At 43.5% G+C, this 25353-nt stretch overlaps 1 protein-coding gene across 2 annotated transcripts in view; it reads left to right on the top strand.

The window, feature by feature from the left end:
• Positions 1-24731, top strand: part of CDHR3 (cadherin related family member 3) — a 33112-nt gene extending 8381 nt beyond the window's left edge. Inside the window, exons 7-19 of one of the 2 annotated variants that reach the window (XM_084503197.1) lie at positions 3433-3581; positions 4855-5044; positions 6754-6922; positions 8462-8561; positions 8706-8804; positions 11640-11866; positions 12890-13061; positions 14139-14383; positions 17080-17261; positions 18620-18633; positions 20326-20357; positions 20877-20925; positions 23388-24731. In XM_084503197.1, coding sequence (XP_084359323.1) covers positions 3433-3581; positions 4855-5044; positions 6754-6922; positions 8462-8561; positions 8706-8804; positions 11640-11866; positions 12890-13061; positions 14139-14383; positions 17080-17261; positions 18620-18633; positions 20326-20357; positions 20877-20925; positions 23388-23689 — 1930 coding nt within the window. In that variant the 3' untranslated portion in view covers positions 23690-24731. Of the gene's footprint in view, positions 1-3432; positions 3582-4854; positions 5045-6753; positions 6923-8461; positions 8562-8705; positions 8805-11639; positions 11867-12889; positions 13062-14138; positions 14384-17079; positions 17276-18619; positions 18634-20325; positions 20358-20876; positions 20926-23387 lie in introns of both variants that reach the window. The other variant, XR_014686904.1, reaches the window with a different exon arrangement.
• Positions 24732-25353: the final 622 nt, after the last annotated feature.

Genomic DNA, 25353 nt, shown 5'->3' with positions numbered 1-25353 from the left:
GGGCGTAACACAGGGCAAGCTAATGTAACAACACAGTACTACTGAAAACTGTATTTTCATTTTGTCATGAATCCTGTTGTTTTTCTGAGAAGATTTGCTCTCGTTTCCCTTTTTTATTCTTATTTATATTTTTAACAGTTTTAAGTTTTCCAGGTTCTGCCCTCGTGCTAAAAGCAACCAAACAAGCTTGTTGTGCTTGTAAGCGTTTAGAGAGGTTAAAGCTACGCAAAGACCTGTGGACAAGTTCAGACAAAGACATGAGTTTTACTCTGTGTGAATACAATCATACAGAGTTTACCCTTCATGCAGATGTGCATTTCACCATAATGATGTTTATTCATGCAGAAATGTCTAGACATAAAAAGGTCTCACTTTTGATCTGTCTTTTCCTCTTCTTCCCAGACACTTACACTTGTAAATGATCCCAGTGCTGTTTGAAACGTTGCCATCTCTTACTGTGTCATAAGCAGGAAATTGTTGTGTCATAACACACAAGTCAGAAATAGCTTTTGAAAATTAATGGAGCTCTAGCTGGAAGCAGGAGTATTGTTGAAAATTTGCAAAACGGGAGAGAATATCCATATGCTACTAGAAGGCTATTGTGTGGTGGAAAGTGCAATGGGTGGTTGTTTCTGAAGTTGGAGCCTGACAAATGCAGTTCTTAGAGGGTTAGTCTGATTACGTTCTTGATTTATCTTCGTCACTTTGCATGAGACACTGACTGGATTCTGGACACTCTCTTTACCTCTCTTGATACTGAGGCTTTACAAGGTCCCTGCCAAGAATATTTATGGTGGGTTCTCTCCTGATATCTATGCAAAGAGGGAGAAGACAGTGCAGCACCTGGGCACGCCAAGAGGTCTCCAGCCACTTGTTTGGAGCAGTCTTCTGGCTGCCTTGTGGGACCTGAGCAATGCACAGCTCCTGGGCTGAGGCCAAGGAGCTGGACAGTGCTGGGTAAAGGGGTGGAGAATCTGAAGAAGTGGAAGAATAAAATATTAGAAACAGATACGGATTTTTTATTGTTGTTGCTACTTATTTATAACTTGAATTTCATGCATGCAGTAAGCAGTAGGGTTAACAGCTCTCTCCATATTACTATACTGATATAAAAAGGAGGAATCCACCTCCCAGGCCCAAAGCCTGCATGGTCTGTTCTAGACTATTTTCTCCAAATGTTGCCCTTTCTGTTTATTTATCCTTATGTCTGGAATGCTGAAGGAGCTCTTTTAAATATTTATCTATTTGTTCAAGATAACAAAAGCTTCAGTGACTGGAGTATCCATAACACCTCACGTCTAAGGCTCGGATGTTGTATGGCACAAATAAAGCTTGGTATTTGTTTGAATCTTTTCCGCTTTAGATTGACACTAGAGACCAAAAATAGAAGCTCGGTTTGTAAAGAGCTTGAAATTAAATTGCACTTCATGAGCTGTCCTCACTGTGCACATGCATGCCCTCTCCCCTGCTAAAATGTGAGCTACATGCTGGGACTATATATTTTCTGACACTATAATAATTAGTGCTGGGATGGAAGCTGGGGAAACTTGACAAGTTAGAAAACCTTCTTTATTTTCTCCTGATCAAAGCTGTCAAGAACAGAGTTTCAAAGGGTCTTTTTAATTGTTCTCACAGTATATGTAGGCACATCTGTTTTTGGTGTTCACAACACTCCATCGGCATTTCAGCCTTTTGAAATTCTGGATGTTAAAATCAATGGAAAACTCATGGAGCGAGGAAAACAAAGGAGGAGACAAGAAAACAAACATATGCTTCCTTCACAATTATACTGCGGCGTCCAAAAGGTCTGCTTGAACCATACTGTAAAATACCACGGGCAGGCGGCAGGTAGGTCAACAGCAGGACACAGCCCAGATGTAGCTGTGTAGAGGAGGCCCCAGCTCCACAAGCACTCTGTGCAATGGGTCCGTGCAGGGCTGGTAATTTTGGCTGTCTCACCAAAACCAGCGAGAGCTGTCCCTCCCGTATCTCCAGTGATCAGAGAGGAGTTTTCAGGAGGCATTTTTGGTAGCAGTGATGGAGATCTGTTGCTGTTTGTTTTCTTTCTGAGTAACTCCTGAGCAATGGGAGAACAAGGAAGCGATCCAACACCAAGAGTGGGACAGAGCCTTAGTAAGTACACAGACTCCATGGCCTTCACAAACACCTTTTTGTTTGTTGTTGGCTGAACGTTAGGTGTTTTTACTGAGAAAACTCTATGCGATTTGCCTGCTGTATGCTTTCCTCTTTTAACATCAGCTGACAGAACAGCTGAAGTACTGTGTCTTCTTAGCCATTCTTCAAATTGCAAGTGAAGACCTGGAGGCATCAGATCTTCTACTCTGCCTCTGCAATTCTCTGCTCCAGTTGCTAAATGCCCCATAATGCTGGGTTTCAGAGGAAAACAAAGGGCTCATGTTTTCCTATCGTAGGAACTATAGACTAGTCAATTAGCTACGTGGTGGCTTGGAAAGTTTAAAGTGCACAAAAATGGTTCGGTCTTGAAACATGCTCCTAATGCTTTTCTGAACTGTTGAACACTTTCAACTCCCTTTGACTTTTGTTAGCAGATGTTTTGTGTGTTTGTGTGTTTCAGTGGAATAAATCAGCCCTCATAAAGTCCTTGCAGAGTTTTTGCGTGCTTGCCTACGCCTGCTTTTACATGTGGTTCAAGTACCATAATTGCATACCTGAGTACCCATGTGAACATGCAACTGCAACCATTACAAGCAATCCTGCACGATTGCCTGCCAGACCGTACCTGGGCCGTAAAATTCACTAACTTCATGGGAAATCTGGGAGCACTGGCATATCAAACAGCAGCACTAAAGAACCGTTTTCTCCATGTAAAATGAATCAGACAGATGTTGCAGAGAATTTGGAGCAACATCATGAGGACATCTGGGGGACACCCACAGCAGGGCTCTCTCTTGCCTCTGCCTACTTCAGGGCCAGCTCAAGCTTTTCAGTAATACTGTTGTCTCCCAGATGCCTCCAGCATTCATTCCAAAATACAATTAATTGCATTAGTGCTTCTATTTTTGTTTTTGTCTTGCAGAATGACAGCATGAGAGCAAGTGGCTTCACAGGCTGGTGGCTTTACAGGGAGACAAACTGCATGACTTAACAGCCCCTTCCATTTTCAGCTTCCACAGTTCTGTGAAAGTCAAATTGCTTTTCCTGTGACAAGTTGCAGGGGGAAGGGAAGGACACTTGGTTGTGTGGTTTTGTCATGCTTTATGCCCACATTCCAGTTCAGCTACTGCTACAGGTCCAGCTGGCAGAACCAGTGACTGGGATATTTACCCTGACATCTCCCAGCCCAGTGTGGCCATGGCTCTGCTGCTACAACTGGCTGCTTGGCTAAGTCTGTGATCAGCTGCTCCTGCAAACACAGACATGCCCTTTGCTGAATTTTGCTTTCTCTTGTAGAAAACAAAGAATCTACAAGATTCCAGAGGAACAAAGCCCAGGGACTGTGGTTGCCAATATAACAGCTAAAGATCCTGATGATGAAGACTCTCCTAGCAGACTTTTCTACAGCATCCAGTCTTCTGTCCCATATTTCTCCATAAATCCATGTAAGACAAAAAAAAACATATCTTCTAATACACCCCCCACCACACAGCAAAAAATGATTTTGCCTGAGTTTCTCGGTAGGTTTGTAGGGTCAAGTTCTTCCATCAGCTGAACAGGGTTAAATAAGATATCTTAAAGAAAGTAGACCAAAAGTGACTTATTGACAAATACTGACTGGAGTCAGTATGGCTGGAGGTTGATGATCCCTTGCATGGAAGTAAGATCAGCTGCCTTCTTTTTAATCTCTGAGGATTTTAATCTCTGCGGTCCTTCTGGGGCTCTTGCAACAGCTGCAAGTAGTTAGACCACAATTGGCTGTCTCCTACCTGAAATCTGCTCTAGCACTGAGATGCACAGCAAATCTACACCTCAGCTTCATGGCTCTATTTATGCCCTTCCCCAGGCAAGGCCATTAAAAAGAGTTACCTCTCTTGTGCTGTTTCTATGTTCTCTGGGGTGCACATGCCACTGACCTGAAGATTTTCCTTCTAGGGCTGGCATTCAGTGACTGCTCTGTCCCTCACCTGCTATTGTTTTAGAGCTGCTGATCACAGCTGTAAGAGATGCCATGCAGCACAGTGCTATGGGGGATCAAGATGATCTTTCTATGCTTTGGATTCCCTATGCCCTTTGGCCATATGTTGCTACTGTCCCCCTTAATTGCACCCCAAAAGGCAGAGGATATACAAACTGTTCTTCACCTCCTCAGTACTCTAGGAATAGTATTGTGCTCTGCCAGAACAATCTTCTCTTTTTTGGACAGAGGCTAACAGAAGTGAAAAAAAAAAACCAACAATAAATTAATTGCATGGCTGACCAGAACACTTGGCAGAAGCTGAGAGCAGATCTGTTGATGTATGAGTAGATTTAGAGGTGCTGAAGGATGCTTGAATGACAGCACCAGAAAGTGAAGCCATTTTACTAGATAGAGAACAAGGCATTAGCAGCTCACTGTCCTTGATGGTCTGCAAGTGCACTCAACTCTGACTTGCCCTACCTCTTTGAGAGTGTAAGGGAAATCTGAGGCCTCTGCTGAGGCCACCACTGGTATATTTTTGAGCAATGGTTATTTATCCATGAAAGTCTTACACAGAATTTTCAAGGCCATCGTGTATTGTTTTTAAAAATAACTAAACCAGCCATGACTTCCACAGAACAGAATAATTTTTTGTCCGCCACTTGTCTGCTGAGCTCTCCCATCCTTCCGCATGTACACCATGAGTTTTGCTGTCTCCCTGAGGGTGAGTATCTAACTTCTGGCTGCTTTCTGCCCAGCAACTGGAGTGCTGCAGGTGACCAGGAGACTCGACAGGGATGTCCCTCCCCTGAAGCTCCACCCTAACATCTCAGTGATAGTGCGGGTGGAGGACAGTCCCAGTGGTGGCCACGCCAGTGAAATGGAGATCATCATCACTATTGAAGATATCAATGACAACCCACCAGAATGCATCCCCTCTACCTTCAGGTATTGAGGCTCTTGTTGCCTGAGTGCCACCTTGTTGTCCCAGCCCAGTGACACGTCTAGGGCACATCATTTAGGGTCCTCAGACCTACAGCTAGATGTTCAAGTGGATATTTAGCATTAGCCTTTGAAGGTTAGTGTTCACTCTAAGTACTTTAGGACAGAAAGTTCACTTTTCTGACTTGTGCAAACTGAAATTTGGGCTAAAAATATCTCTGTATGGTCAGATACGGTATTTATCTTTCTCTCAGATACCAAATTCATTAGGGTACCAGAGCCATATGATTTACAGAATTACTTTTCTGACCCATACAGATCCAGGCTCCTCCCTTTTTACTTTATGTTAAACTGTGGGGAATCACTCACCAGGGTAAGCTTGCCAGGCAGTTCTGGAGTTTTATTTTGAAATTTCTAAGCTTCTCTTCTGAATCTGTTTCTAGTGGCCTCCATGGTGTTTGTCTCATGAAATCTGTAAGGTCTTCAGAGTCCAGATCACCTCTTGTCCTGTATCCTCTGTACATGGTAATTTAGCCATGGACTTTTGCAGTGGCTCTGAACTCTCTGAGACCCTTGTGATGATCAGCTGGTTTACGTTTGTAGATGAGGATATGACATTATCTTCATTTTATAGAAATACTGAGGTCAAAACTGAGCAACAGAAATTGTCCATCTGAAGTGTCTGATGTGCCTGTGCTGCAGTCTTTCAGGGTACACAGCGCTGCATAGTGCAGTGCTCAAAGAGTTCAACTGCACACGTGGTAGTCTGTTCTGCAGGTAAAAATCCAGTGCCTCAAGCCAAGACCCTCTGCAGTGAGGGATTCCTGGTTAGTGGGTATCTGTTTAAACTGCTTGTTCACTAACTAATATAAATGTCTTGCATTTAAATCACGTAGTTTTGTGGACTGGCAGGAAGAGAAATGAATTCTTTAGAGCACTGCTTGGTTACAACATCCATGACAATAACAGAACAGTCTCATTGTTATCCAGTGAGCTCAAACTTTGATCTAAATGAAGCAAAAGTTTTCTGGGGAGAAAATGAGATCAACTAAAGAACTACAGTTCTGCACAAGGAAAAAAAAAAAAACATCAGGTCTTAATGACATTACGACATTTAGTTAGTTCTTCCGTTTTTTTTTTTTTTTGTTTGTTTTGTTTTGCTTTGTTTGTTTGTTTTTTGTACTTAATCCTCTTGATTAAAAAAAAAGAAATCAACACCTTCTGTTCCCAATTCCATCATGTGCATCACGGGGACCCTCACTGCCAACAGCAGGGACAGAAACGCTAGCTTCACAAAGTACCAAACAGTCCAGGTATTAGTTAAGGAGAAAAGAATGAGGTTCTCTTCAGAAAAACATAACACACTGAAGAAATGAGTGTTGTAAAGACATTTTAAAATACTAATTAGTAATTGAACTAATTACTAATTAGTAATCTTGAACGTTAAGATCTCGTGGCAGCTTCTGAAGTGAAGCGGAGTTCCAAGTTTTTGGTTTGGGTCTGGCTAAATGTTTGTGTCCTGCCCATCACACAGGGCTGTTATCCACCACAGCATATGGTTCAGATTCTAGGTTGCTTCATCAGCTGTTGTCTATTTAGATCTAGGATTTCACTTAGAAAATAAATGGAAGTCAATGTTTTGGCATGTAATATATGAAGAGTTCAAGGGGAGAAATATAAGGAGCTCTGATGGGAAACATGTTTCTTTTAAACAGGAAAGAGATAAATGAAAATACAACTGCTGGAACATTTCTTCTTGATCTCAGAAATTACTGTAAAGATATTGATGTTGATGTACCAAACAATCTATTTAATTTCACCGGATTATCTGGTTTTGGAAGCAATAACTTTGCTCTGGAGTCTACTGGGTCCGGAAGACTTGTGGTCAGTCATTTGTGGCTTTATGCTAGATTGTCTCATTAGGAAAGCAACTTATGAAATATCACTAAGTCATTTCTTACTTTGTTGTCTGAAAACGAAAACAGAATTACTGTAATTCATGTCACAGTGGAGTGAGATGGGGAGAATGGCTGTTTTGACTAGATGTGAGCTACGTACCATTTGGTAGGATGATTTCTATGGATTCTACAGAATTTGGTGAACAGAAAACTGTCTTCTCCCATTTTAAATCAAAGTGCTAGATATGACTGAAAAAAAAAAAAAAAAAAGATTTGGGGGTAGTGGTGGTATGAGACACCAGCTTTGAGATAAATAAGCAGAGAAATCTGATGTTGCTTCATACCCATTTATTCATGACAGACCATGGAAGATCCTTGGTCTTCAGCAAGAAGAAGCAAAATACTTGAGAAATCCCAAACATAGGAACTGCTTCCCAGCTTCCTTGGTCAGAATTGTAAAACCACTTTGTGTGATAAAAATTCACCAAAGTGTGGTGGGATTTGCACGTGTGTGATTTTGCGTGTCAAAACATGGCTTCCTTATGCTAATAGCTGCTGCAATATTTGCATTTGCCAGAACCCCCACCAGCTGCTGGACAAGTGCAGTGGTGGTTGCTTTGTTAATTTAAAAAGAACCACAGACAAGTACAGGAAAAAGGAGGCATCACAAAAATTAGCGAATAGAAAGGCATTCTGCCTAAGGGACAAGGGTGCTACAGGAGCAGTAAAATAATTTTGTATGGTTTACTTTGATTTCTCATCTGAAGTATAAATGTTGATGACCATTGTCCTTATCTGCTTCATCTACCAACACAAAAAAAAAGAGAGTTTACTTTGCTGCACAGGACATGATTGTTGTCAGCCTTTCGATTACCATGTTTGTGTAACGTAACAGGTTATCTGAAGTGTCCCATCCCTCCAGGAGTTTCCCTACAGACAATAAACAGTGGATGCCTGTGCTTTAGTGCTTCTGCCCCAGAGTTTATGAGGCTCCTGCAGAGAGACAGAGCTCAGGAGATGAGGATTTAAATCTCTGTGTGAGCCACTGCTTGGTAGCTACTTGGTTCCTGGACAAACAGTTGTAGCCGAACCTGATACCTATAATACAGGTCTGCAGGCATGAGCTCAAGGAGTAACTATTGCTATTTAGCAATCACAGATTCTTACTGAGCCAACAAAGGGCACAGCAAATAGCCAGCTCATTAGATACACTTTGAACTAACTAGGTAAGAGGCCAAGACCTTATCCTTCAAACAATATAACTTCCTGCACTTAAGAGGAAGATATTTTGTTGGCAGAAGGAAAGAGTTTTGAATTGCCAAGAGACACCAAAGCGTGAACGTAAAGAAAAAGCTTGAAATTCAATCCTGTAATTGATTTATAGCCTATATTACTCCTGCAGGGCAATTCTACATAGTCAAGAGGGAGGCCACACTTACAGAATGCTGAAAAAACTAATTGCCATCATGTGTATTGTGACTTTATGTGTAAAGTGTAAATACAATTGTGTTTCTTTTTAATTTAGATGACTGGAAGTATTGATTTAGAAAACCCAGCTAATCTAGGAGTTGAAGTTTATTCTTTAACTGTCAGAGTGCAAGATATTGCCTCTCCTCACTACTCAAGCAAGTATCCCTTTTACACTTTTTTGATATTTTCCTGTGCTGTAACAGCATGGAGAGAGGAATACCATATGTATTTTGAATATATGCATGAGAAAATTTCACAGCCATACTTAACTATGATTTAATCTTCTGTTATATTTCCAGACATCATTTACATTTACATCAGGATAAAGCCAGTGAATGATTTTTTCCCAGTCTTCGATAGTTTATCATATGAATTTAATGTTCGAGAAACTACTAAAGGTACAGTAAGTAGCACCTACATGATAGAAATAGTGTTGTCATGCTGACAAATATATTTTTGCTCCAAATGTATTTTCATTTCTTTGAATAAGGGGAACGCCTCAAAGTTCCACTTTGACTGGGGTCTCACAGTATACCACCTAGTAACCCTAAATAGATAAAACTGGCAAGAACTCCAATTGTACAGATGGAAACTGAGACACAGACAAATTCAGCAATTGCACAAGAAATCTGTGACAGAGCCAGGAACTGAACTCAGATTTCTTGTTTTAGACCGTCTTTCTGCTCTTGCTAAATTAGCCTTTTGGAGGGATCATGATGGTATAAAAAAACAACAACACTGTAGACCATGGCACAGATGAGAGAGCCTTGTCCCAGAGATGGTGTGAGACTGTCACTCCACTGTCCCTTCAGACCCGGCTCACCTCAGGTGCAGCAGGCGTCCTGGAGGTGGGGTGGGATAGGGATGCTTAGATGAGGAGCACGTGCTCCACCAGCCAGTGCAGCTTCTCATACTGGAGACAAGGTCCTGTCCATTCCTACAACAACCCAGGACCAACTGCTGCAAACGTGGCCTTAAATCTGTTGCAACTGAATTTGAAAAGGTTCATGTGCTTGACTCCCACCTCAGTGCCATTCCTGTTCCTCGATGAGCCCTGCATTTTAAGTTTGTGGGGCAGCATCTTTCCTTCTTGGTAGTCCTCATATGCCAGATGTGACCACCAGCCTACTCTGTGCTGTACTGCTTGGCATGCAGAGGGGTCGGCACAGGAATGGCATCTTCCCCAGCTTCATCTTCTCCCTCATATGACCTGATGCATTGGCTTCCTTCTGTAGGCTGAGAATAAAATCTGACATCTGTTGGATATAAGCTGGATAAATCTTGATCCTCATTCTGGACTTTCCACAGTAACAGAAAAACTGAAGTTGGAAAGGACCTCTGGAGGTCTCAAGTCCAACTCCTGCTCAAAGTGGGACCAGTTTCACAATTAGGCCGTGTTGCTCAGGGGATGAGGTTCCAGTCGAATTTTGAAAATTTCCACCAGTGGAGACATCACAGCCTCTCTAAGCCCTTGCTTCAGCTGACCAACTTTCATTCCAGATAATTTTTCTTTGTACACAGTTGGAATTTCCCATGTTACCACCTGTGCCCATTCCCTGTTCTTTCATGGTTCCCTCCTGAGAATGGTGAATCTCTATCTTCCCTGTGCCTGACTTTTAGGTAATGGGGTAAAGTAACTAAATTCCATTTTCACCGTTCCTCCTCTGGCCTGCACAACCCCAGTGCCACCAGCCTCTCCTCCTGCCTCCTGGGCTCTGCTCCATGCTGTCTTAATCCCCCCTGGCTTTACTCCAGTTTGTTAGTGTCTCTTCTACCTGGGGCCCCAAACTGGTCTCAGGTCTCCAGCTGTGACTTTATGAGTGCTGAAGAGAAGGGAGTGGTCACTTTTCACCACATCTTGGTAACACACTCATTAATGCAGCCCAGCATGTGGTGGCTCATGAATAACTTGTCCACCAGGGCCTGGGGTCCTGCTCGGTCAGTCCCAGCCTGTGTTGGTGCACGGGTTTGTTTTGGTCCAGGGGTAGGATCTACATTTGTCTGTGCTGAGCTCCTTAAGGCCTGTTGACCTATTGCTCCAGCCTGCCAGGCCCTTCTGAACAGCAGCACGTCCACCACTGCCCCGGGCTGGTATTACTCAGAAACCTGTCCCAATGGCCAACCAACAAGGAAGGTGTGCAACTGCATCACACAGCAGGCAGATAACCTAGTACCTGCTTGAACACACCAAATGATTATGGCCAGCACAGGCTCAAAGCACGGGTGAAGGCGGCTGTGCCTGTGGTCAGCAGACCTGTGGGTCTCTGTGGTGCTTTAATGCCCTGGGGGGACAGGAAAAAAGCATATTTCAAACAGCCCTGCTGTCCTGTCCACAACCTCCTCTCCCTTGTCATGGGCCAAGGAGCAGGCCCAAATCTCCAGCCCTAGCCCTTAGCTCTGTTTTCTTCCTCCCCTGGTCAGGGGGATCCTGCTAAGGGTCTGCAGGCCTGCACAAATCACTCCTGCGTGCCCTCTGGAGAAGCCGTCGTTGGTCGCTGAAGAATGTGGTGGAAATGCATCTGTTGTGGGAATGTGCAGCCTGGGACAGAGCTGGGGACACCGGGGAGGCTGAGGGTGACCAGCTCCCAGGGGAGGTCTGCCTGGCAGAGGGACACTGACAGCACTGGCTCCTGTAAAACAGGAAAACAAGGAGGGCTACGGAAGGAGCAGGAGACACACAGTGGTCGCTCAGCAATTGGGCTGAGCTGGCAAGACCTGAGCCCAGATCTTGAATCAAGTCTGCAGAGACGGGTGTGCACAGTCCCAACGTAGTTCCCACAGTTTACAGCACTGTCATTTGTAGCTTGCTTCATAAATGCTCCATGCAGAGGTGATTCAAACCACCCTTTAAACACCCCAGAAGGAGGAGCAGCAATTATTTCTGAGGGAGGACAAAGAGTCTAGTGCTTGGGCTGCTGCAAGGCAGTAATTTTTGTGTCAGTGCATGGCTCTGGGGTGGCTCTTGCCACCAGAGCACTTTTGCTGTGTTTCTCTACAGACTCCTTGCATTCCGGTATTTATTGCTAGTAGGCAAGCCTATACGTGGGGGAGCCATAACACAACACGGTAAACTGGTATTTCTTACAATTATGCTTTACTTCTTTGGGGCGAAAAATACTCTAAAACAAATGTGTAGTTACGGTTTCATCAAGCTTTTGTAGGAACAAGCAATCTGTACTTCCTTTTCCTCTATGTTTAAAATGTTAGTGAAATATGGATTTTCTTCCTCTTAGTTGGATCCAGAATTGGAGAAGTGCATGCCAGTGATGCAGACTGGCCACCCAGTGTCATCACTTATTCCATTGTAGCTGGAGGAGGTACCAGAGATTACACAAATATATTCTGGATCAGCCCAACTAATGGAGATGTGAAGATTTTGGCTAGATTAGACTATGAAACAACTCAGAAACACCTTTTCACAGTGCAGGCCTCAGACCAGGAGAAGACTGCAACAGCATCTGTGAGTAAATCCAGTCTACTTCTCCCCCTTTATCTATGCTTTTCTCTCCTTGACAAGAGCAGTAAGACGTTGGGCAAACCACTTTTGGTCTGTAAAAGGCAAGTCCTGCACAGGACTGTATATTGGTCAGGTGAAAGAGATGGTGCTTACTGTCTTGATTCGTTTCTTACAAAATGGATTAAAGTAATATTTTTATATTTTTAATTCTTTTTTTTCTTTCAGTCTTTCTTCCTTGTCTTCCAGATAAATAAAATTGTTTTCTGTGCCCTACCCAATTTAAGGTATTCCTTATGGCTACATATGTACCAGAAAACAGAAAAAGGAAAGAGTCTTGAGGCCAAGTAGCAGAGCCTAACTGTATCCATGCCTAGTACTGAGTCTTTTTTGGACTTCATGTAGTGCCCCTATGGCGCTCAGACATACTTATGATTTTATATGTGACCTTTTTTCACTGCAAAATGATCAGTGTAACATAAGAATTTTGTTTCAGTCCATCAGAGTTGTGTTTTTATGGGGTGAGTCAGAGGGGGTTTAGAAAGGCCATTACCAGCATTTCTCTCATACTGGCATGGTCAGTCTATAAGGAGTCTTCCTTCCTTTCATGGATCATATTCTGAATTATTATTAACTATGCTAAGAAGCCTAGCTAATGTCTGTGAAGCAATTTGAGACATTTGAAAGGAAGTTTAATGAATGTCTGGTACTATTATTAATTCTCATTCTTACTATGACACACTTCAGGTAATTCAAATGATCAGCCACATCAGATTGAAATCCCTGTGGTTTTGGAACATGCTTCAAGTTAAGAAAACTGTAACAAAAGATTGCCAATCACAAGAAGCGAAGGTCAAATGATCACAGACATTTTCTGGTAGAATCCAGTGTGGAAAGGAGGGTCATTGCTCTTCAACTGCGGTTGACCAGAAGAGCAAAAGGGGCAAAGTGAAATAGCTTCTGAAGTTAATAAAATTCTGCTTCAGCACAGTAGAGGAAATTCAGCTAGCTATTACTCTTTTCTTTCAGGTAACTGTGAATGTTTTAGATGTAAATGATGAAGAACCAGTTTGTTCACCCAATTTCTATGCATCTCAAATCCCAGTCAGTTTATCAGCTGGGACCAATGTAAATGGCTTCAGGATTCAATGTCAAGATCGCGATTCTGATCCCAGGTCTTTCCGTTACTTCATTAAAGAAGGTACTGTGTCATAGCATGTGGGCTGGGAGCAGTGCACAAATTCTTAAACACATGGTTCAGTTTTATTTGTAAATAGAAGTCTAGCACAGTTTAAGTGCTACTTCTCACGGAGAGCTAATTGTGATCCCCAAGTTTCACGTCATTATTTTGCTGATTACCAAAAGAGATGTTTCTATAAGTTGGCTATGGATGCTGCCACCTAGAATGATGCCCTTGCAAGTTTGGATTGCCTACCACATTAATTAATTGGCAACGGACTGCATAATTGAGAAGGACTTTAGTAGAATGAGCTAGAAAGATCTTCATGGTCAAATTTAACTTCCAATTATAGTTGAGTGAATCTTGAGAAACTGTGGTGGCTTTTGTTACTCTGCATACCTCACCCTTAGGTGATGATAATCAGATGATGGTAAGTAACTGAGCAAACCTGCATGTCCTAATTCCATGCCCTATGCATTAAAACCACATTATAAAAATATATTAGGCTTGAACCTAATAATCAACTGCATCTGGAGAACTGTTACAGTGTGGACTGACATTTGGCTTCATAAAGAAGGAAACACTCTCTCTTGGGGAAATTTCATTTGTTGTTGTTGCTGAGGTTATTGACACACACTGCTGAAACTTTAAGTGTGGTTGCTGGCATGATTTTGGTCTGTGCCAAGCAGTACATTTACAGAGAGATCTGGGCATTGCTGAGGAACCTAAGACCTTGCCCAGTGCACTGTGTATGGGCCCTATGGAGTGAAGGTTCAAAGGTTTGGCTACACAGATGTGCTCTGTGCCTTGCAGTGGGCCTTTGAGACAGAGCCCATGGTCTATTGTATGTTGGATGGTGGACATGGCCTTCAATGTCACCTCAACTCTGGAGCTCTACAGGGCAACAAAAGCAAAACCAAAGTACATCTGGTGCTTTTACACCACACAGGTGTAAAATGATCCATAAAAACTCATCAACAGAAACTGCTCTTTTTGTTTGCTTCGTGCATTTATTTTAATGTGGGATTGTTTTTCACTTTTCTTCCTTTTTTTTTTGTTGTTTTCATTTATTTATTTATTCACTGTTATCACTTGCAGGCAATGTGAACAATCATTTCACCTTTTCACCAAGTGCTGGCTCCAACACATCTCAGCTGATTCTTGCATCTAGGTTTGACTATGACAGCGGACTTGATAAAAGCTGGATTTACAGGCTGCGTGTCTATATAACAGATGACAATTTACTATCTGCCAGGGACAAAGCTACACACCTAGTTAAAACTGGTACAGTGTCCTTAAGCATCAGGGTTATCCCAAACCCAACAACTGCCATTACCACCACGGTAAGTTCACTCAAATTTATGCTCAATTCTGCAGTTCTTTTATGGGCTAATTGCCATGGGAATGAAGAAAAGAGGGTAGATGTATGCAAAAGGAAAGCAAAAAACAACAGGGGGTCCACATTTGGGAAGTGTTGAGCCTTGTGTTCTTACATTGAAGCCACTGGTTGTAGATATGCTCGGGGTCAGGAAAGATTCTTGGTAAAGATTTGTAACATCTGTTTTGTATTTTAGTTTCTAAAACAAAAAGGGTGAGTATCCAAGCACCAGGCACTCTGCCATTACCATGTAACTGGAAAGTTAAGGATTTTGGCAGCTTTATTAATAACGAAAGTGTAGGGGTTAACCTTTGCCTGGAACCTTAAAATTACCTCATGCATTTTGCTCAGCCTCCTTTTTCTTTCATTTATTTATTTATTTTTGCTTTTCGCTACTCCGGTGTCCTTGCACTTCTGTTTGCTTCTTTAGCAGTGGGATGAATTACTCTGTGCCTACCAAAGTCAAAATAGGCAACAACGATGACAACAAGAAATCATTATCATTTGCAAGGGCCATTTTTCCATCCCTCGGTCACCCTCATGTAAAAGTTCAAGCTGCCTGTCAGGAACTGAAGCAGTTGTGCACATCCCAAGTTCTCAGCAGGTTTCAGACAGGCAAAGCCAGATGGGTGGGATGGGTATTTCCAGAGCTCCCTGTCCGCATGGTGGTCCATAGCTGAGCGGGGGAAGCCTGCAAAGCTTTTGGCAGCCAGTCTGGGACCTGGCCTCTCACCCTGATCAGCCTGTGGAGCTGTGCACCTGCATCCCACTGACATAGCCAGCTCCTTGGCACATCCATCCCAGGCAAGCTCTGGCTCAATGGTTTTGCTCTGGAGCCAATTTCCCTCAGGGTGCTGCAGGACACAAGCAGAGCTTGCTTTCCTCCTGCCTGCTGGAGCAGCACAGCCTGGTGGGTGCAGAGCAGCCTGCCTCCATCCTTGTGCTGATCGCTGCCTTCATCCCTTGTCTCATCATATCTTCATCATCCAGAGTCCATGCATTTTCTTCCTGCCTGCAGATGGCATTAGCTTTTTTCCATTGCATGCAGGAAGGAAAATATTAGGATATTCAAGGGGTAAAATAGTTGTTTATTGTAAAACTGCCCAAATGTGCCAGGGTAGGCTAGTAACTGAGCCAGAGTCAGGGGATCTTCCAAACAGCACGTGCAAGTCCAGAAGCTTTGCTATGAAAGTGCTTAAATCCAGACTTGCAGACTGATTAATAACCCAATTATCATCTAATGCTCTGTTTGGAAGGAATAAATGGCTTTTTCGCAGCCTTCTCCTCCCCCCTGCTTGATGAAGGAATGAAAAGTTAAGCTGAATAACGAGACTTATTCCATGTTTCTTTTCCCATGCTTTACTACAACCACAGACAGTACAGACCACATACCTCAGTGTTCAATCGGCCTGCCCAGAGATATCAGCCTCCCATTTTCAGACTGTTTTCCAGAAGAGCACTTCCATTTCAGCACCTTCTCCCATCGCTGCTCATTACTTGGGTTCAGTGTAGCAACCTGACGACTGGGATGCTGTCATGCTGGTAGTGCACTGACAGGAAGCCCCGTTCCAAAAAGCCACTTGTGACTTCAGTCCCAATGAGGATGGAGTGGTGGTGGTGATCTTAAGATTATTTTAGCCTTTGTGTAAGGATTTGGTATGCCCAGCACAACTGACTGGCAATGGACACTGACAGCTCTTCACTTTAAACGTCTCCTTTTAATAGTGACTGATATTACCCACTTCAGCTACCTGTCAATTTTTGCAAGGCTAAATAAGTTACTTCAAAGGTGTCCCTAGGTGGAAAACAAATAGATACCCTTACTGAACTTCATACACAATGTGATGATAAATGTCTTACAGAAAATTTAATAAGAACGTTGGTAGATGATTGAAATGAATAGAACCACACCATGTATTGACCCAGGTAGAGCAATCAAGTAATTTCTAATTCATATAAAGACAGTTTCATGACGGGACCCTAATGAATGAGCTGCTAGTGACCTGCCAGCTCAGAGCTGTGTCTCATGGCATACAGAAGATGTGGGAGATCACGACTGCTCAGGAAGTGTGGTTTTCCCTTCTGGAGAAAATCACAGGGCAAAAAAATAAGTTTCATTTATTTTATACAATAACCTAATTCCTCAGGGTTCAACTGCTTTTATGAAGGGGGCCGAATGATCGCTGCAGTGCAGATGACCTACTTCCAGTTTTGCCTTAGGTAACAAGAAGCCATTATCTTGGTAATGGCAGTATTCCCTGAACTTCCAAACCCTCCAACAGTGCACTCACAGCTTCTCAGGCAATCTGAGGCTTTTCAACCCCACCATGGCACGCCTATTTTAATATCAGACATTGAAACACCATCTGGAACCAGCTTTTGCATTGTGGGTGGGCTCCGTTTCACCTGCCTTTGGTTGCCCAGGATCTCGGTGGCCTATCTCAGCCATCTGAGCTGCTTCGGCAGCCAGCAGAGAGGTACGTGGGGTGAATCACTTCTCCAGCAGACGCTATCTTCCTCTGCCGATCATCTGCAGAGCCCTGGGGCAAGCTTGGGCCAGGTGCCTGGGTGCAGAAGTTCAGCCAGATGAACGGTGCCGTCGGTGTCGGTAACCTTACAAGAATGCAGCGTTGAGAAATGTTTCCTATCTTGTTTTAAAAGCCTGGCTTTACTCTGGTGACGAGGAAGGAAAATCTCTACTCTGACTCGGCGTGGTACGTGCCCTTCATCATCACCCTCGGCGGTCTGCTGCTCCTGGGACTGCTGGGGTACCTGGGGCTCCTGCTGGCCACCTGGCTCCGCACCCACTGCCCTCCAGCGCACAAGGCAGACGGCGCTCCTCTGTGAGTCCTCCTGGGTGTCATGCCAGGGAGCCCCTGGCACAGGCAGGGAGAGCTCAGCCTTTTCAGCCGTAACAAAATCTGTGCTTTGAATGCTTTATGGCGGTATGCCCTCTGCTGTAGTAAATGCAATTACTGGCTACAGCAATATTTGGTGTTAAGAAATGAAGGAAAAATGTCCATGGATTTTTTTTTTTTTTCACGGATTTGCTAATACTTCAGCATTAGCTAAAGGTCACAGTGGAATTAACAGTCATGACCTCTAACAGCAGCTAAGCTTGTAAGGCCCTGTTGGAATCCGTGCCTGACTGTGCTGAGCAAAAACACAAATGTCCCCGCTGCCCACTGCAAGGGCGCTGCCATCCAGGCAGGTACCACTTGCATATTCCTCCCTCTCAGCCTAGGAGCTCTGAGATCTTTCCAAACATTGGCGCGAATGCCAAATTCTGTGTTCTGGCAAAGATTCTGCAGATTCCCTGCAGTGTTACCCAGGCCTGCTGCAAGGCTCTGGCCCATAAAGCCTCATGGCACCTCTAAGTGCTCTTTTTTGGCAAAAGCCATGGAAGCACCTGGGAACAGCTCTGGTTCAGTGTGGGGAGAGATCACTGCTGGGAGTCCAAGTGCCTATAAACTGGCATTGTCACAAAAGCAAAGATAAGCAGCTCTGTCAGCGGGCTGGGCTTTAAAAAGGATTTCTGTAAATATTCTCAGGATTTGAAGTTAAATTTAGAAATTGTAGAAAATGTAAAGAAGTAATATATGACTGTGATTATAATTCAAATGGTGTGTGCAAGGAGTTTAGCAATTCATGATAAAAATGACAAATGAATCTAGAAGCATATAGCTCGGCCATTGTTATTATTTATTAATAGGGCAAGTGATTCATTGGGAGCAGGCTCTTCCATTAAAAAGCAATTTTTATATTTTCAAATACCTTTACAATCTTTCAAATGTTTTAAAAAGTATTATCTGAGCACCGCAGATCAAAAAAATTGACCTTCCTCCAAGGATGGAACAAGATGAGAATGTCTGAAAATACATTTTTCCAGATTACATAAATCCATAATGCTATCATCAATAAGTCTGTATCTTTTTACTATCATCCCTTCCTGGAGATGTGCTAGCAAAATGCTCAGGGCTGTTTTCCTGTTTGGGAGCAGTGTTAAATGATGCAGGCATTTAGTGAAAGGAAAGCATAAAACAAACAAATCAAGCAAATCTCAGAACTCAAGGAAACTCATCCTTCTTGCCAAGTGGAAGAGCATGAAGCATGATACTTTTATGTAGGCATAAGCATGACGTTTTCTAAGTGCATTTCTTAATCTTTTTTTTTTTTTTTTTTTCTTTTTTTTTCATTACAGGATAAATGATCCAGGTGCGTGCCTCTTTTCTATATTTTAATACCTCTCAACAACACTGTGTTTACTGTTCTGTGTAAAATTTGTAAATCCATTTCTAGACAAATACATTTGGCCCAGTACAGACGTACTCTGATCAAACACCCTGGCTGATAATGGGATGCCAGCCCATGAGATGGTCCTTTTGGTCCTCAGATCTATTAACTACTAGGTAAACCCAAGTTTAGAGTAGCCTACTATTCTGGTGTGGATGCTAAAGAATTGCAGTATTTTTCACATGCATTTCATATGCTATCTGTTAAAAAAAATCTTATTGCTCCAAAGTACCTTCGAGAGTCCTCTCCACTGTAATTCCCTGTTCTCCGATCCCTTTCATTTGCTCCCCTGATTTCATCACACACTCCTGAAGATTTATATTCGAGTATTGGTGCTTGTAAAGGTGTTTGTATAACTTAGCAGAGGCGTAAGTTACATACACAAAACCAGGTGTTCTTTAAGCAGTCTTCCTTCTAATCCCATTAACATTCCCCTGACAAGCATGGCGTGCCTTTTCTCAATCAGTATTGCCCAGCTTGAAAAAAAAAACACCACAACAACATGTGACTAACAAACCCCAACAAAACTAGCTGTTCTCTTGGTTGCCCAATCTGAGACTTTTCAGCATTGGCCGGCTTCCAAAAAATGGTTGCTTGGTGCTTTCTGAAAAACTGGTTCCCAAATGATGGGCAGGAAAGGTCAGACAGAATAGGTTCCCACTGATGCTCAGGTTCAGGCCCATCTGCAACATTTCAGAGCATTGCAGGTCTGGCCATAAAGCCCATTGGTGGCTTCCTCTGAAGGAAGGACATTAAACAAACCAGCAAGGAGTGCACAAGAAGAAATCATAGCAACTAGTTGGGTATCATCCACAAATCCATGCTGTCGAGATGCCTGTGGCACTGCCGCTGTGTTTGTTTGCATGTGGGATGAGTTAATAGTGTGGTAAATTCACACATAACCAAACTGTTCTTCAATCTGAATATGACTTGACTGGATCTGCAGCACTTCCCTGTTTTGTCTCCAAATGCATGTTTGAGTGCACAAGCTTAGTAAGTACAAACGTTCTTGGGAAAAATCTACATTTGTAATTCAAATATCCCCCAAAGTGAAACTTGTTTGCTAGTAGATAGCCAGTCCAAGGCCCCTACAACACCCAAGTCCTCAACATACACCTTGAAGAAGTGGTACGTGGTGCACAGACCTGTGCTGGCTGGGTGCCTGGGTGGGGGCATCTCACCCCTGAAGAAGACTCTGGTTGTGTCAGTGTGCAGTGCAGTGGCATGCATAAAAGGAATTATTCACTGAGCAAATGTGTGAATAAGTTTCAATAATGAACACACTTGAATTTCTACATCTGTTCATATCATTTATGAAGGATGTTTTAAGAAACCATTGTAATTTATTCATGACTGAAGGAATAAGACTTTTAAAGGCTCAACTTTTAATTTGTCATTGGCAACTGTGAATCGCCACTCCAAACCATTATGAAGATGTTTGCCTTTCAAATAGTGTTAGGGATCACCCTTTGAAAAGAATTAAGACTCACTTAAGATGTCTAAGAAGCTGAGAACTAAGAATCTCTATTTTTGGGGGGGAATCTTGACTTTAATATCTATAATCAATGTCCAAAAAAATCTGATTCTTTACAATGTGCATTTTCTTTCTTGTAGGAAAGAGGAAACCTAAGAAAGAAGTGGTTTTGGTGAGTACTGCCAGCCTCAGAGCAAAACAAAAGTTTAGTTTTGACCCCCATCATGTGGTATGATCATAGTTATTTCCATTGTAATAGATTATTATTATTATTATTATTATTACTATTATTATTATTGTAATTTTTCTCCCAGATACCACATCTAGGGGCTCCTTCCTTTTTCACAGCCGTAATGGCATAAAGGCTGCAGTGTGCTCTCTCCCTCCCCAAGTTCTTTGGAGAGGGGATTCCCAAGCCTCCTCTGGGTGGAGGCGAAGCTCTTGTGGTTTACACACGTGGGGGTATTTTGCATGTTAGACCTTATTAATTCTCCTTTGAACATCTAGCAGCAACACCCTACACCACAAATGGCCTTTGTTGCCAGTTTTGATTAAACTCAGCCTACAGGAATGCACTATACAGGTCATATATACGCCTCCATCCATGTAGGTCAGCATTTCCAAGTCACTGCTCCTCCTTCTTGCTTAACTAATTCACAGGATTTGTTCCACGTTTTGTCTCCCTTCACAGAAAATGACAAGGCTAAACACTGTCTTTGATGGAGAAGCCAGAGACCCAGGTAATAAAAAGCAATTAACAGTGAATATGAATATTTGGCCGGAAACAAACTGGATTAGTTGACTTAAATATGGCTTGACATTTGCTTTTCGTATTTCAGATTTGCTGTTTCCAAGGAGAGCAGGAGCTATATTTCACAGATAGTGAAAATCAAGACAGTGCCCTAGTAACATTTCTAATGGTAGAATACACTCATATCCACCGGTCAGATTATTCACTGCTGCTCTGCTAACCCTGAGTGTGAGGAGCTGGTATTAGGAGGTGAGAGACGAGGAGGAATTTGCTCCCAGCCTCCTGCCCTGCTGCTGTTGGGGCTATGTGGTTTTACCTCCCCATGCATGGGAAATGGCCAGCAGGTTAATGTAGCCGCAGGGGTGCTGAGTCTGTCTCCAAAACCTCTCCCTGGATGCAGGGTGGGTGGGTGAGCTACTGGCACCTGCACAAACCTCCTCCAGGCAGGAACAGCACATCGCTGCTATTTATCTGAGGCTTGAGCATCTCTTGCTGGGAAGGACAGAGAAGACCATTCTGCTTTCAGATACAGCTGTGGTGACTGAGGGCCCACATGGAGAGGAAGGGTTGGTAGAATGTGGAAAACACCCGGTCAAAATAGGTCTTCAACAAATATGTCTGAAAATAGGTCTGAAACAATAGATCTCAAATTATCCAGAAAAAAAAAAAAAAAAAAAAAAAAAAAGTTGGCCTTGTTTCGAGGCTTAGATTCATCTAGCCAAATTTCCACCCAAGTGTTTGTACCTCGTGTTTCTTATTAGCTGTCTCTGGGCTCTTAGAGGCTGTGAGCTAATAGGAAACACTAGGCGCAGGGACTTCAGTAGAATTTGGGTGAACAAACGGGCCCCTACTGTGCAATGAAGTTCATCCACAAGGCTGCCTGAGGATGGTTTGGGCCAAGTCCAAGCCCACCTGCTATTTATAAAGAGGTTCTGGAGGGACGTCCAGAAGTGCCTGCTTTTTGCCTGTGTAACGGGGTTTCTCAGATGTTAAATGTGGATATTCTCTAGGCCAGTGCAAGAGCTGGGCACCTGGCGGTTCCCTTCCTCAGCAGACCCAACCACACCAGGCTTATGGCCAGCTGAGCCCACCCAAACTGCCCCCCAGAGCCACAGCACCTGCGTTGTACATGCCACAGGCACTAAGATGTAACGCGGCTTTGTGGGGTCAGGAGAGAATTGTGGGCTCCTCACTCCTCCCTCTCCCCTCCATGACTTGTCCCAAACCATAGAGGATTGAGTGCTGGCAGTTCAGAGATGAAATCTGATAATTCCCAGCATATCATCTGTTGAATACAGTCAGGAGGGCTGGTCAGGGACTGCTGCCCGATCTGGGCTGCTTTAACATGCCTGCCTGGTAAGCACTCAGAAAAAATACCACGTGAAGGGATCCAGTTTCATCTCTAATTGCTCAAATTGTGTTCATATGTCAGAAACCATTAATTCTGATACAAACTGTAACGTGTAGTAACACGTAACCACCGTTTCTTTCCAGGCCTCAATAGTCTTGTTTGTCTCATATTAATGGTGTTTAATTACAAGCAGTGCCACTGCAGATCCTGATTCTCTCTGTTTAGCAAGAGACAGTAATTCAGACCATGAGGCAATCACACCGGATGGATGGGCATTTTTCCACCTCTCTCTGGATAGTGAATGAACTGAGGGAGGAGAGATCTGCTTTTAGTGTCCAAGTAGAAATTACTCATAAAATCTGAAGAGGGCCAAAAATCTTTGTAGTAAGGAGAGGTAGCAACGTGTGCTAAACAAACCAAACTTAACAATATTTTGTATATCTGAGGGAGGCATACCCATGCACAAACAGAAAGTGCATTTCATTTCACTGTACTCACAGCAGGCCAGGAGGAAATCAGTTTGTTAAAACAGTGACACAATGCGTACAGCTCAAACCCATGGGGAATCCCAGATCTCTGAACCTCGTGTCACCCTAGATGACCTGATGTGGTCTGGAAGACATACACAGCGTATTGTGATCCTAGCAGGTTTTGCTATACCAAGTAAGCAACTCCTCTTGAAAAAATAGGCACACACATACACGGTGGCCTTTCCCAGCATAGCCACAGGCATAAATTTGGGGAGAGTAAGTCATAACAACTAAGGGCTATGTATGGGTTTGTTACACTGACCACAATAACCCACAGTAATTCGGATGGAGGGTTAGGATGATAACAAGGTCCTGTTTTGAATATTCCTATTCTCTGAAGCGCAGAGCCAGTTTTTGTATTAATGGAAAAGCATCCCCACTGAGCGGCCTCCACAACTTCCGGGGCACCACACTTGCAGAAATGCAGATTTCAGGGCTGCCTTCCCAAACTCGCCTGCTTTTCCAGGTGTTTCATGTTTTCCTTTTCAGCCTCATCATGAGGAGAGCTGTCATGTCGTAATCTGCTAAAGTAGTCATGATTTTAATTCCTTGTCTTTTCTCCCTTGCAAGTCACCGGCAAAATCTATGAATTCAATACATGGTCGGGGGCCCGGAGGTGGAAGAAGAGCAGTGAGCCCCTTCAGCCCACTCCGGCCATGCAGGTAACGTCAGGTGCCAAGCAGTGGTGGCCAAGCGACAGCGGTGGCCAAGACACAGGCAGAGCAGAGGCACCAAGCAAAAAAGAGACTTCAGAGAAGAGGAAAGAGCCAACCACAGAGACAAAGAAAGAACCAACCACAGCTGCCAAGCCTTCAGCAGGGCCATCACAAACACCAGGGCAGGATGGGGTGAAAGTACAAAAGCAGAAATAGGAATCTGCAGACAGGGGGTTACCCACACCAGCCCCCAAAGGCAGATGCTGACCTCTTCTCCACAATGAATGCTGCATTTGTGTTACACCAGCCTGAAAGCTCTCTATCTCAGCTGCAAAACATCGGGTGGCCACTGCTGTGGACTTAAAGGCAGGATGAGCTGGACTTATTTTGGCATGTGCTGGTAAGACTGGGAGAGATGGGAAGGTGCAGTGACAATCAGGGCAATGATCATGGTCTAGGAGCTAGGGTAAATGCAAACCTTGCTTCTCCAAGTGCAAAAGCAGACCCTGGTTGTTGCAGAGGAGTTGCTCACTTCTTGTGAAGGGGTGGACATGAAAGGGCAAGAAGAAAAAACAAAAGCACTGTCATGGACAGAAGCATCTGCTGCTCCCTGGGCTGTAGCTGCTGACAGCTCCCTCCTGGAAGAGCTCTCTGCCCCCAGGCCACCATGGCCAGGTGCTTCTCAGGGCAGGCAGCACACACACGGACCTGCTGAAGGGGGCCAGGAGCACAGCTGCATCGAGTGTGAGGCTGGATTGCTTCTCCTGTCCCTGCTGAGTCTGAACAGCAGAAGGGGTGAAAAGCAGATTAGAGTTGAAAAGTTTGCTGGTAAGAGCTAAAAATATTTTCTTTTCATTCAGTATTTTATTTCATCCCTTCCTCCCCATCCTGTCTTGCTGTAGGAAAGAACAGAGCTTGAAAGCAGTTTTGGAGTGGAGACAACCCACAACCTGTCATGGTATCTCAGGCTGTCATGTCAACATTTTTAGCTTATTTATCTTTTGTAACACTAGTGGCATTCAATATCTTCACCTTTGGTATTTCCTCTGGCATATTCAGAGTTTTACAGAATCAAGTGGAACACACTCAAAAGAATAATTACAGCAAACACATGTGGTGAAATAATCTTTTCCAAGTGTGATCATGTATAATGTAAGTGCTGTCTAAAAACCTGATATAAAACAAGCAAACTCTGCAAGATTTCAGAAAATTATTTTAATTGTAAGAAAATTAATTATAAATGATGACTTAATACTCAGTGTCTTGGATTCTTTTCTTTTCTGATGAGAAAAAGGTGTTTTGGCAACAAGGGACTGATCTCAGCTAGGTGGTAAAAGAAAAATTTTGGTTTAAATTTAGCAGGGACAGTAAGTTAAGATTCTGTCACGCATATTGTTTTTTGTCATACAACAGAGGACCTGGGTGGGGAGGCCCAGGGTAATTTCACTGAGGATCCTACACTTCACAAAACCACCCTTCACAGTGCTGCAACCCTTGTCTGCACCCTGAAGGAGTGGTTTGGCTCGGGAACAGCTTTCCTTACAAGCACCAAACATCTTGAGTCAAATGACATTTCATTGCGCAATCAGAAACCCAGCGTGTCATGAGCACAATGATAGAGATAGGAAAGAGTGATTTATGGTCTCTGAACATGTTATCAGTTTGCTGTGGTTGTGGTGGTTGTTATAGCGCTGTTTGACCTTCCAGCACCAACAGGGCTTGTCACATTTTCAGAGCTCCAACCCACCATTGTTTGTGTTCATTTGCTGTAAGCCACAGAATCGCAGAATCGTGGAATGGCTGAGGTGGGAAGGGACCTCTGGAGATCATCTGGTCCAGCCTCCCCCGGAGCATATTACCCAGGGCTGTGTCCAGATGGC

Source organism: Aythya ferina, assembly GCF_964211825.1.
Source record: "Aythya ferina genome assembly, chromosome: 1".
Taxonomy (NCBI): Eukaryota; Metazoa; Chordata; class Aves; order Anseriformes; family Anatidae; genus Aythya; species Aythya ferina.
This window is presented reverse-complemented; position numbering and strand designations above follow the sequence as displayed.